This window comes from Arachis hypogaea, chromosome 13 (assembly GCF_003086295.3).
Source record: "Arachis hypogaea cultivar Tifrunner chromosome 13, arahy.Tifrunner.gnm2.J5K5, whole genome shotgun sequence".
Classification (NCBI taxonomy): Eukaryota; Viridiplantae; Streptophyta; class Magnoliopsida; order Fabales; family Fabaceae; genus Arachis; species Arachis hypogaea.
In genome coordinates, this window is record NC_092048.1 from 39,505,265 (window position 1) to 39,516,452 (window position 11,188).

The 11,188-nt window shown below is 33.2% G+C and overlaps 3 protein-coding genes across 3 annotated transcripts; 1 reads left to right on the forward strand and 2 right to left on the reverse strand.

Annotated features, from left to right (window-relative positions):
* The first annotated feature begins 1,517 nt into the window (after positions 1-1,517).
* Positions 1,518-5,843, forward strand: LOC112738160 (small ribosomal subunit protein eS7). The gene is made up of 6 exons (XM_025788485.3): positions 1,518-2,337; positions 2,638-2,722; positions 2,806-2,879; positions 2,969-3,095; positions 5,284-5,466; positions 5,568-5,843. The coding sequence occupies exons 2-6, from the start codon at positions 2,648-2,650 to the stop codon at positions 5,685-5,687; spliced, it is 579 nt and encodes a 192-aa protein (XP_025644270.1). The 5' UTR covers positions 1,518-2,337; positions 2,638-2,647; the 3' UTR covers positions 5,688-5,843.
* Positions 5,844-5,895: 52 nt separating this feature from the next.
* Positions 5,896-7,607, reverse strand: LOC112738158 (uncharacterized). Its single transcript, XM_025788482.3, has 6 exons — positions 6,980-7,607; positions 6,868-6,892; positions 6,690-6,773; positions 6,566-6,595; positions 6,378-6,483; positions 5,896-6,302 (listed from the first exon to the last, which is right to left on the reverse strand). The coding sequence occupies exons 1-6, from the start codon at positions 7,406-7,408 to the stop codon at positions 6,236-6,238; spliced, it is 741 nt and encodes a 246-aa protein (XP_025644267.1). The 5' UTR covers positions 7,409-7,607; the 3' UTR covers positions 5,896-6,235.
* A 150-nt stretch (positions 7,608-7,757) lies between these two features.
* LOC112738159 (uncharacterized) lies at positions 7,758-9,404 on the reverse strand. The gene is made up of 8 exons (XM_025788483.3): positions 9,120-9,404; positions 8,950-9,034; positions 8,748-8,869; positions 8,628-8,652; positions 8,446-8,529; positions 8,311-8,340; positions 8,122-8,227; positions 7,758-8,026 (listed from the first exon to the last, which is right to left on the reverse strand). Exons 1-8 carry the CDS (start codon positions 9,306-9,308, stop codon positions 7,963-7,965), a joined length of 705 nt encoding a protein of 234 aa, XP_025644268.1. The 5' UTR covers positions 9,309-9,404; the 3' UTR covers positions 7,758-7,962.
* Between the last annotated feature and the right edge of the window lie 1,784 nt (positions 9,405-11,188).

Below are 11,188 nucleotides of genomic sequence, written 5' to 3' on the forward strand. Positions count from 1 at the left end.
CATTCTAATCGCAACCATGGGCAAAATTTTCTCATTTAACACTAAACATATATTGAAAACATTTTAGGGTAACATATTAAAAAGGTAATGTAACAATTTATCAGCTCCAGTAAATAAATTTCCATCTTCATCTTTTTTTGAACTTGAACTATGGTTCATTGTAACAAGTTATAAAAACCTAACAAGCAAGCAAGCTATAACTATTAAGTAGTAACCACTAACCAGTACATAGAATTATGACATCCTACCATTCTAAACATGTATTCTTTTTAAATAGAAAAAATTAAAACTAATTTTTTTAGTGGATCATCCAATTATATATTACACTTTCACTAATTACTACATGGACGGATAAGAACACCATCCAAAATTTACCTTTTGTAAAAGAATATCATAATGGGTTAAGAATGTTGATCTTATAATAACCATCTAATTTATATGAAAATAAACATACGTCCGAAAGAAACAACATACATTGGTTACCTTGTCCGACTATTCACTTTTCCCGTCGAATGAATTGCGAAGGTTGTCGATCGAATGCATGGTAATATCGTCGGTGAAAGCATCTGGCGCGAGACAAATCGGTTCGATGGAATTGTCCTCCATTAAAATGGCTGTGAGAGTTCACGTACGTATGAAAAGGGAGCCGCAACTCTCCCGTGTATTACACCAGATCAGTCGGTGACGACGAGGCGACAATGGTGGACGTGGTAGGCTGCACGGTGTGCGGGTTGTGGGCTGTGGGGAAAAAAATTTCGTCGCTTGGGGGTTGGTCGGACGTTGGCGCAAAAGGAAGCGGCGTCGCTTATGGGTGCGCGGCGATGGCTGGCTTATTTGTGGGAAAGGTCCACCGAGAAAGAGAGGAGATATGGTGCGAGAAGAGAGAAAACATGTAACTATTTAGTATTGCAAAACCTGATTTTTTAAAATTTGAAAAATGGTTATTATTATAATTAAATTAATCAAATCATTAATTAAATTTATGATTAATTTAATTTTTTAACCCCATTGTTCATATTGTTCACCAGTATTATTATTCACTTATACTTTTTCTTACCAAAAATATACTTAAACCCAATAAACACAGTTGGACAAAGTAAAGTAAGTCCAAAAAATTTACAACTCAGCTTAAAGCTAACACCATGGCTTGACTTAACATCACCTTCACACAAAATTCCAAAAAAAAAAAAATTCACCTAAACACAAAAAAAAAAAAAAAAAAAAAAAAACATTAGCTTCACGCAACCACCTTTTACTGTATATGATTAGAGGAGAAATTGAATGGACATTAATATTTTTAACTGTGCAACGGGTCTCAATCCCACCTTGAAGCCATCATCTTGATGATCAGTCAAACACAACTCTCAACATCTTGATCGTTAATATTATTTATGTAAATCTTAATGGTAGATGTGAACGGAACATCATATTCATATCAAGTACAACGGAATATGTGAACCCCTTCCTAAGAGTCATTTTTAGATAAACATAAAAGCATTGTTTTTGGACTTCCATTTTCATAGGCATGTCAAAGACAAAGCCCATGTACGTTGTTTAGTATATAAATTGGGTCATGACCCTACCAAAAATATTGAAAGGGTTTAAGGCCCATAGAAACCAGATTTGCAATATTGAACCAATCATAGTCGTCATCCTCCGAAGCGGACGAGCAAAGCAGCGGCCAGCGGGCTTGAAGGCGAGGTATCAATGCAACCTTCGGTGGAGGCCGGAGGTGGCAACGGATGCCAGGCCGATGGAGGGGTCGACGTGTCTGCTGAAGCAGACGGCGCGAAGTCAATTGGAACAGAGGACAACCATTTGAAGCTAGGCAGATGGCGGGGTGGACGGCGACGCGAACGGCGGTGTGGAAGTGGTCACGGAAGCTGCAATGCAACCAGAGAAGCGAAGCAAAGGAAAGACCGACAATTCCGGAGCCAAGGACGGTCGCGACAGCCATGCGAGCACGAGAAGCAACCGGCCTAGCGGGTTAAGCGGGCGACGGTGGCATGTTCGCGGCGGATGAAGGTCTGCTTGGAGTTCGGAGGTGTTAGAGCGACGCGACGCACACACGCAGCGGCCTAGAGAAGGAGGACGAAGTTTGAAATCCGGGTCCGGACCCGGATTGGACCCGCGTTTCCTTGGTTCTGGGCCTGGATCTGACCAAAAAAAGAACGAACGTAGTCGTCAATGTACTCAATTTAAGAGAAGGTTCACGTCCAAAAAAAAAAAAAAAAGAGAAGGTTTGATTGGAAACCCTAGGGTTTTCTCTTTGCTGCAAACTCAGAGCAGGTGACTCTTACTCCTTCCACATATCCCCGGCGCCTGCGTCTTGCTCAGGTCCCTCTTCTATTCAACAAAGCTTCTACTTTTCCCTCATTCTTAAACCGATTACAGAAATCAGTCAAAAATTCAAGAAACATTCTTTAATGCTATATTGCTGATTCAAAATTGTTAAGATGATTTCTTGTATGGGCAATTTGATGTTTGTCCTATTATTTCTTTTTTTCTGATTTTTTATTCTATGGTTAGGCTTCGTAGACTTTTCACCATTATCTGCAAACGATGATTAAGCATTTTTTTTTGTTTATAAAGCTATAACTTAATTGTACCATTTTATGATTCCTTTTGTTTGTGTAGAGTTGTGAAGATGTTCACATCAAGGAAGAAAATCCACAAAGACAAGGATGCTGAGCCAACTGAGTTTGAAGAGTCAGTTGGGCAGGTTTGATTTTGAGACTGCCATTGAAATATTGCTAATTGGTATTAATTACAGTCACTGAGTGCATTCAACCTTTGTTGTTGCAGGCATTGTTTGATCTTGAAAACACCAACCAGGATCTTAAGAGTGACCTCAAGGATTTATATATCAATTCCGCAGTGTAAGGATCTCTCTTACATGCTTCTCTGAGCATGAAGGTTTATTTGATTTAAGTATGTCTTACTAGATGACATTTTTCTTGATCTGCAGTCAAGTTGATGTTTCTGGGAAGAACCGCAAGGCTGTTGTTATCCATGTCCCTTACAGATTGAGGAAAGGCTTCAGGAAGATTCATGTTAAGCTTGTTAGGGAGCTTGAGAAGAAGTTTAGCGGCAAGGTTAGCAAACCCTTAACCTTTTTTCATGTGTAGAGTGTAGACTTGACGACATAGATTCTACTTGATTTTACTTGATTCTCCTAAATCAAAATCGAAAATGTGAATTCCCTAAACCTACTAATATATAAATCGTGCTAAGATAGTCTGTATTAGATATTATATGAAACAGCACAGTCCAGGACGAGTTGTGCATAAAACTCTTTCAAGAGATGCTCATAAACCACTATAGGGTAGCATGGTTTATCTTTTTTTTTTTTTTTCCACCTAAACCACTGTAGGGGAGCAACAACCTACCCCACACTACCCTAGCACAATTAAAAGAATATATGCGTAGGTTTATTTAAATACATTTAAATTATTTTTAAATTGAAAGAATATATTTATTTAAAATAATAAGAGTGCGTTTATTTAAATTTAAAAAATTTTAAAATAATAAGAGTATGTTTATTTAAAATATTAAAATTTTAAATTTTAAATAAACCTACTTGTATTAATTTTAAAATTATTTAAAATAATACGAATATGTTTATTTAAATTAAAAAAATTAAAAAAAATTAAAATAATAAGATTACATTTATTTAAAAAAATTTAATTTAAAAATAATACAAGTGTATTTATTTTTTAGTTAAAAATTAACGGTTTTTTTTAAATCGAATAAATATAATTAATCATATGAGTACAATAATACGAATACATATAATTTTATAAAACTAAATTGAATCATTAATTTAAAATATATCTATTTAAATTTAAATTACAAATTAATTCAAATTTTATAATTTAAAATTTTAATTATTTAAATAAATTAAATTAACTGAAAAATAAAAATATACCAATACAAGTTAAATCGTATCAAAATGTAAGCAAGTTTGTTTGAGTCCATAAACAAACTTTACGTAAATAAGCAAACTTTATGAAAACATAATAAAAAATTAAATCCTAAAAAATAATGTGATTTTAATTTGTTTTGAAAATTAAAATTTTTTTATATTTTGTAATAGAAAAAAAAAACCTAATTAACATTGAGCTGGTCCAATATATTAGATAATTTTGTTTCTTTCTAATGATTTTTTATTATAATTTTGGTTTAAGAATAATTTATAATTGACAATTAACTACAATTTTTCAATTTACATTAATCAATTTGTTTTTATAATAATACATATAACGGTGAAAAATCTAACATCATGGCTAATTGGCTATATCATATGTCCTATATATTTAAATCATCGACGCCAATTAAGTTTTTTAATTAATCTAGATGCTCCTTCGTCAAGTTTATATTAAAAAAATAACTACAATTTTCCAATTTAAATTAATCAATTATGCCCTATACATAGATTCCAAGTGCTTTCTCCCCCTAATTTCAAAATGTTACTCATCACATTTAACCTAATCTAATATGCCACTTTTATTTTAAGAAAACACATTTTGTACGTTTAAAAATTACAATTTTAACAAAATATATTTTAAAATACTCAAATAACAAAACGAATTCCTAAGATATGTTTTATTTGACAAAATAAACTAAACATATATAATAAATTGAGGTTTAGGGTTTTGCATGTTAATCGTGTTAAGAGTGTGAATTAGGTTGTTGCAGTGCTAGGGGGTGTGGAGTAGCTAATTGCACGTAAATCGTGCTATCCCATAGTGGTTTAATCATCATCATCATCACATCCTTTGAGTGTGGCCCTTCCCGAACCCTGTAGTAAGGCAGGATGCTTACCTACCGGGCTGTCCTTTGTTAATCCCTGCACCAATCTACTACCTTACTACTTTTATCTCGATTTACTAATATACCATGCATTTTGGTGCAACTTACTGCTCTACTACCTTACTACTTTTATCTCGATTTACTAATATACCATGCATTTTGGTGCAACTTACTGCTCATTGAATGGTAATCCTGGGTCGTTTAATACTTCATTGGATAAACGTTATGAGGAAGATGTCTTATCAACTTCATATGTTATGGTTGGTAATTAATTTTGTTTGGTGTCAACATGATATGGCTAAGTACTCCCTCTTCCTGAGAAAGTGTCAATTCGTTCATTAACTCCTTAAAAGTAGACAAATAGTTGCCCATTTAATACACTTTTTACCTGGTTAATCCTATTGATGTCTTCTCTGATCTAACTTCTTAAAGTTGCTATATCTTGATAATGGACTCCTCATAATCTTTTAGGATGTAGTCTTGCTTGCCACCCGGAGGATAGTGAGACCTCCAAAGAAGGGTTCTGCCGTTCAACGCCCCCGAACCCGCACCTTGACTGCTGTTCACGAGGCAATGCTGGAGGACATTGTATTGCCTGCTGAGATTGTTGGAAAGCGTGTGAGGTATAGACTCGATGGATCCAAAGTTATGAAGGTAAAGCCTTGGCTTTCAACGAAACTTTTATTCATCTCTTGAATCATTCTTATATTCTAAATTCTAATAAAATGTTTCATTGGTGCTTTTTATGGGGATAGGTTTTCTTGGATCCAAAGGAGCGAAACAACACGGAGTACAAGTTGGAGACCTTTTCTGCTGTGTACAGGAAGCTGTCTGGCAAAGATGTCGTGTTCGAGTATCCCATAGCAGAGAATTAGATTCAGTGTTAGCTTGGAATTTGTTTTGAGAATTGCATATGATTAATGCTTGTTAAAATTTTGCCTAGTTTTTTGCTTGAGCATGTTTCTTCTCGAATTACTGGTTTTTGACAATGTAGTATCTAATTTTTATGCTCCGATAAAAGGTTTAATTTATTCGCAGGTGTTCAATTTTTAGAAAAAGCTTCTTGTTGAGAAACAACTCCATTTGATGTCACTAATCAGATCATACAAGCAGAAAAAGAATAGTAATAAAATCTTGATGAATAAAAGAATGTGAAAACCGTTCCACTTGATGTTATGAATGAAAGATGTGCCCTTGTGTTCGTTTTAGGGACGAATTACTTTGATGACAAAATAAGGTAGTTCAATATTCACATACACTCCTAATGCCTTTTGCGGTTTTGCCCGAACTATAGTTTTTAGAAGATACCCAACAAACACATAGCATTTTTCTTTATGAGTAGATAGATGGGTGAAAAATGGACATGGGTAATTTGAAATGACCCGAGAATCTTGATATCATGATATGTATATTAGAATCTGGCTTATTGCGACAAGATAACGGTAGCCACATACATTGCTCCACAGAGAAATACGATTGATATGAAACCCCTGCAATGACATGAAGAGTAAAAAGTGATCGTTTTTTCCTCCAAAATCTGATCAAACATAACAAGATATACTCACCAAACGATACCCCATCCAACACCATTACAGCAACAAGGGCACACTTCCGCAAATTTTTCTGCATCACTTGTATTTACTCTTCGCGATATGAGGTCATCATAAATATCTGCATTATCCTTTCATTAGTTTTTCATCATACAATCAAGAATGTGATTTAATTCACTAATTCGATATCTCTAAATACGTACCATAAATGGAAAACAAGCTGTTCATTACACCTGCATTTTGATTATATACAAGACAAATGAAAACTGAAAACTGCATCAAGGGTTCCATTAAATAAAATAAACCGTGCTTCAAAGAAAATGTGACCTATGAACAAGATAATGAATTGTAGTATTTTAACTGGGGTTGTCTCTTGCAGATACCATGTTCCCCCGATGAATATTATAAATCCTGAGAGCAAGCAACACAAGGAAATAATACTAAGAATATATATATGATCATGATGGTGAATTGATGATGCACTATATGGAAAGTACATGCATACCAACACATAATCCTCCAAGACTCCACTGCATGAACATCAACAATAAAGGTTACATTCATCAATCTATTAAAATGAGAGATGAGAACTGAATAAGATGAGATCCCATACATACATTTCTTGCAATGAAGAGGACAAGAAAAAGAGCAGCAATGAAAAAAGCAGCAGCAACTCTGGTAGAAACAAGGTTGGTGGATGCAAGGATGAAGAGCATGCCCCAAAATGATGAACCAAGATATCCAGCTGGCAAGATGCACAGGTACAAGCCTCCACGGGTCTTGGTGGCTCCGCCTTCGTCGGAATGAACCTCCATTCCTTCCACACTGCCACATGTTAGAACACAAGCCAAGGCATGGCTTAACTCATGCAGAAATACCGTTATAAGCTTAAACGGTTTCAGCAAGAAGGTTCTCCATAGCACCAAAATCACGATGCTGTAAACAGAGACAGTGATCATGAACGCCACCTGCTCCTTATTGCAGCACTTTTTGAGCTGCCACGTGGATGCTTGGGATAACTCGTCCCAATTGAGTATCCGCGACATCTCTTTCTTGATATCAATTCAACAATGTGAATGCCTTCTTTTTCTTCTTCTTCTTCTTCTTCATTATATTAAAGCTATTTGTGTGTTGAAGAGAGCCTCGCACTGCAACATACTAACCGTATTTCGTTGATGCACAATCTATGTTATCTTGTAATGCTGTTGGAACTTGCTATTCTATCTATAATTAGTAGTAATTTAAGGATGAGAAACGAATATTCTAACATTTATGGACTTGAAAAACTTATTTTGAAAAACTAATATTCTAAAAATATTTAGCATTATATTTTCAAAAATTCATATTTTTGAAAAACAATTCTTTTTTTTTTTTAATTTTAAAATAAAGAGTCAATATATTATTTTAATTTATGCAGATAATAATCAGCGATAGTAAAGGCTATAATACAGAGTAGATTGTGAAGGAAATAATCATCGGTAACATTGTCCTTAATGAATTGTACATATTTCTTGTCTTTTCTTCTGAAGTGAAAGCAGAGTCTTGTTTCCACTTTACAAATGGAGCTTTTGGGTTTGGTGAAAATGAGATTGAGTCTGCGTTAGGACAAGATGACAGCACCCAGGTACACAGCTCCGCATAGAAACACAAATGATATCAAACCCCTGAAATGAAATGCAACCCAACAAGTAGATTATGAATTAATAAAATCATTAGAAGAAGCTAAGCTAAGCTAAGCAAATCAAATAAATACACTGACCAAATAACACCCCATCCAACACCAGAACAAGGGCAAGGGCACTCCTGTGCGAATTTCTCTGCATCACTCGAATGCACTCGACGCGATATCAAATCATCATAGATATCTGCAGTTTATTTTTCATATAAGGAAGAATAATGTATCACCAGATTATCAATAAATTGGATCATTTAGTCCTCAAACACATACCATAAACAGAAAACAAGCTGTTCATCACACCTGCATTTTTATTTTACAAGTTGTTAGTAATATAAAATTTAAATGAAAATTGTCACATTGCTAACTGACTGAAGCTAATTATGAATCTCCGTATTTGGTATTTACCTATGAACAGGATAACATATCGTAGTATTCGAACTTTGGTTGTCTCTTGCAGAATCCATATTATTCCAAGGAAAATGATAAATCCTGATCGAGGCCTCAACAAAGAATATATATTTAAGTATACAAGAACGATTTTTTTTCATCATGTATAATTATAGAAGCAGTAAGCACATATGACATACCAATGCAAAGTCCTCGGAGAGTCCACTGCATGAAACATGAAGAACAAGGGAAGGTTCAGTTTAATTTGTCATAGCATATCAAGAATAATAATAATAATAAAATGAATTGCATTGACATACATTTTTGGCTACAAAGAGGACAATAAGTAGAGCAGCAATAAAACAAGCAGCAGCTATTCTAGCGGTAAGAAGCTTTGTTGACGCAAGTATCAAGATCATCCCCCAAAATGATGAACCAAGATCTGGATGGATTCCATTCTCACCAAATCAAAATGCAATAATTAACAAGAAAAAGAAAAGAGAGTGAGTAAGAGAAAGATACATCCAGCTGGCAAGATGAAGCAGTAAATGCCTCCACGGGTTTGGGTTGTTCCACCTTCATCAGCATGAACCTGGATTCCTTCTACCTGGCACACAATGAGGAATGCAATGAGCTTATTGAATGATTGGAATCTTGATTACTAATAATAAGGAGGAGTGTGACAGGCATACATGGCCGCATGTAAGTTTACAAGCAACGGCGTGGCTTGCCTCATGAAGAAAGACAGTAACAAGCTTAAAGGGTGTGAGTAGCAAGGTTCTCCAGAGTGCAAGTATAAGCACAGTGCAGACAGCAACAGTGACAAGAAACACCACTTGCTCGTGGTTGCAGCAATTCTTGAGCTCCCAGTTCGGTTTCATCTTCTAAATCTATCTCATCACACTCACTCGATTCAGCACAAGACGACACAGTCAACCCGCTCCGCTCCTTTCTATTTCCATTTTTTAAAGGGGATACATCTGTTCTATCACTTCTATGTTCATTATTTATTTGAAAAAGCATTTATTGTTATATTATTTTTTTTTGAAGACAGGAATTTTTATTGATTTCTAAAAAATCCAACTTGGACAACAATAATAAGAAATGATAAATACCAAAGGAATACATCAAAGAAAGAAACATTAAAATAAGAAATCTACTCTTAATATATAAAAGTAGATACATAAGCATGCACCACATTACTTTTAAGACATTTCTTTTCTCCTACTAATGCCATGTCAGCAATATTGCTTACTTGGCACAACTTTAGAATTAACCACTCAATTCTTGCCAAATCAACTATTATTTCTAAATCAGCAAAAAAATAAAATATACAAATAAAAAAACTAAAAAATAGAATCCAATAAATTTGTAACCTCCAAATATATTGAATTTATATTCCTATATTTATTATATCTTATCGTTATAAACAATACAATAAATTTATAACTGCAACAATTAATTTATAAATTAAAAGTTTAAAAAATGAAAATTATATTTTATTATTATAATTATGTTTATTATAATTATTTTAATTTTTGCCAATGAATTATATCTCAAATGGCATAGTCTCTCATATTGGTCGCGAGTTCGAGTCTCTGTATCTTTGATAAAAAAAATTATTTTAATTTTTAGAAGTAACACTAGGTACAAAGAACTATTATTGTAGTTTTTACTTATTATTAAAAACAAATTCTATTTTATTTTACCAATATAAAATTTGAAAAGAATATTTGAAAATTAAAAAAAAAAAACAAATTTATTAAAAGAGTATCAAAACGAAACCAAAAAATATATGATATTATACATACATTTTCATATATTAGATACATTGGTAGTATATAAGATGCATCATGCATGCATGTTTACCTCAAAACACTAATTAACTATTTTCTTTTTTTTTACTAAAAATGTTTAACTTTTAGCTTTTGTTGCGTATATTTGTACATATAAGATGCATCATGCATGGATACAAATCTAAATATATAATTATTACAATAATTATGTTAACGGCAACTCCATAAGTTTAGGCCATTGGCTACGTCAATTGCATTGCCAACTTTAGAATAATTATTATTTGGCACAACTTTAAAATCAACCACTCAATTCTTGGCAGATCAACTATTATTTCCAAATCAACGAAAAAAAAATATACAAATAGAAAACTAAAAAATAGAATCCAATACATTTGTAACCTCTAAATACATTGAATTCATATTCCTATATTTATTATATCTTACCGTTATAAACAATACAATAAATTTATAACCGCAACAATTAATTTATTAATTTTTATAAATAACTCACTAAAAGTAATAAACATCCATATTACAAATGTCATAATAATATTATTAATCATAATAAATTTTACGTTATAAGTATTCAAATTCCATACCATTTAAATTACATATATAAGTCTCTTATCACTATTCCTTTACATAACATCAAATTTAGCACAAAAAATTTATTTTCGAACTGCACATCTCAACCTTACTCAATAGAGCATCATTCTTTCAGAGCAGAATGGTTAGAAATCGAATAACTATCCAAGATCTAATGGCCATGCAATGAGAATCTGATGATCAGGTATGACAAAAAAAATCACAACATACATCACACATTCATACTTACTCAAATACCATATACCTAATGATAACATAAATTGAATATTGGAATAGGAAAAGATTTTCACAATTTTAGCAACTATAAAAGAAATTGATGACAAATTAGGATGAAACTATGTTAAATGTAAAAAGTGTCA

Coding starts and splice junctions, on each gene's coding strand:
- LOC112738160 (XM_025788485.3), top strand. CDS start 2,648: ATGTTCACATCAAGGAAGAAAATCCACAAAGACAAGGATGCTGAGCCA. Junction 2,723..2,805: donor TTGAAGAGTCAGTTGGGCAG/GTTTGATTTTGA, acceptor TTGTTGTTGCAG/GCATTGTTTGATCTTGAAAA. Junction 5,467..5,567: donor ATGGATCCAAAGTTATGAAG/GTAAAGCCTTGG, acceptor TTATGGGGATAG/GTTTTCTTGGATCCAAAGGA.
- LOC112738158 (XM_025788482.3), bottom strand. CDS start 7,408: ATGTCGCGGATACTCAATTGGGACGAGTTATCCCAAGCATCCACGTGG. Junction 6,893..6,979: donor TCCTCTTCATTGCAAGAAAT/GTATGTATGGGA, acceptor ATGTTCATGCAG/TGGAGTCTTGGAGGATTATG. Junction 6,774..6,867: donor TCTTGGAGGATTATGTGTTG/GTATGCATGTAC, acceptor GCTTGCTCTCAG/GATTTATAATATTCATCGGG.
- LOC112738159 (XM_025788483.3), bottom strand. CDS start 9,308: ATGAAACCGAACTGGGAGCTCAAGAATTGCTGCAACCACGAGCAAGTG. Junction 8,653..8,747: donor TCCTCTTTGTAGCCAAAAAT/GTATGTCAATGC, acceptor TGTTTCATGCAG/TGGACTCTCCGAGGACTTTG. Junction 8,341..8,445: donor ATATGTTATCCTGTTCATAG/GTAAATACCAAA, acceptor ATAAAAATGCAG/GTGTGATGAACAGCTTGTTT.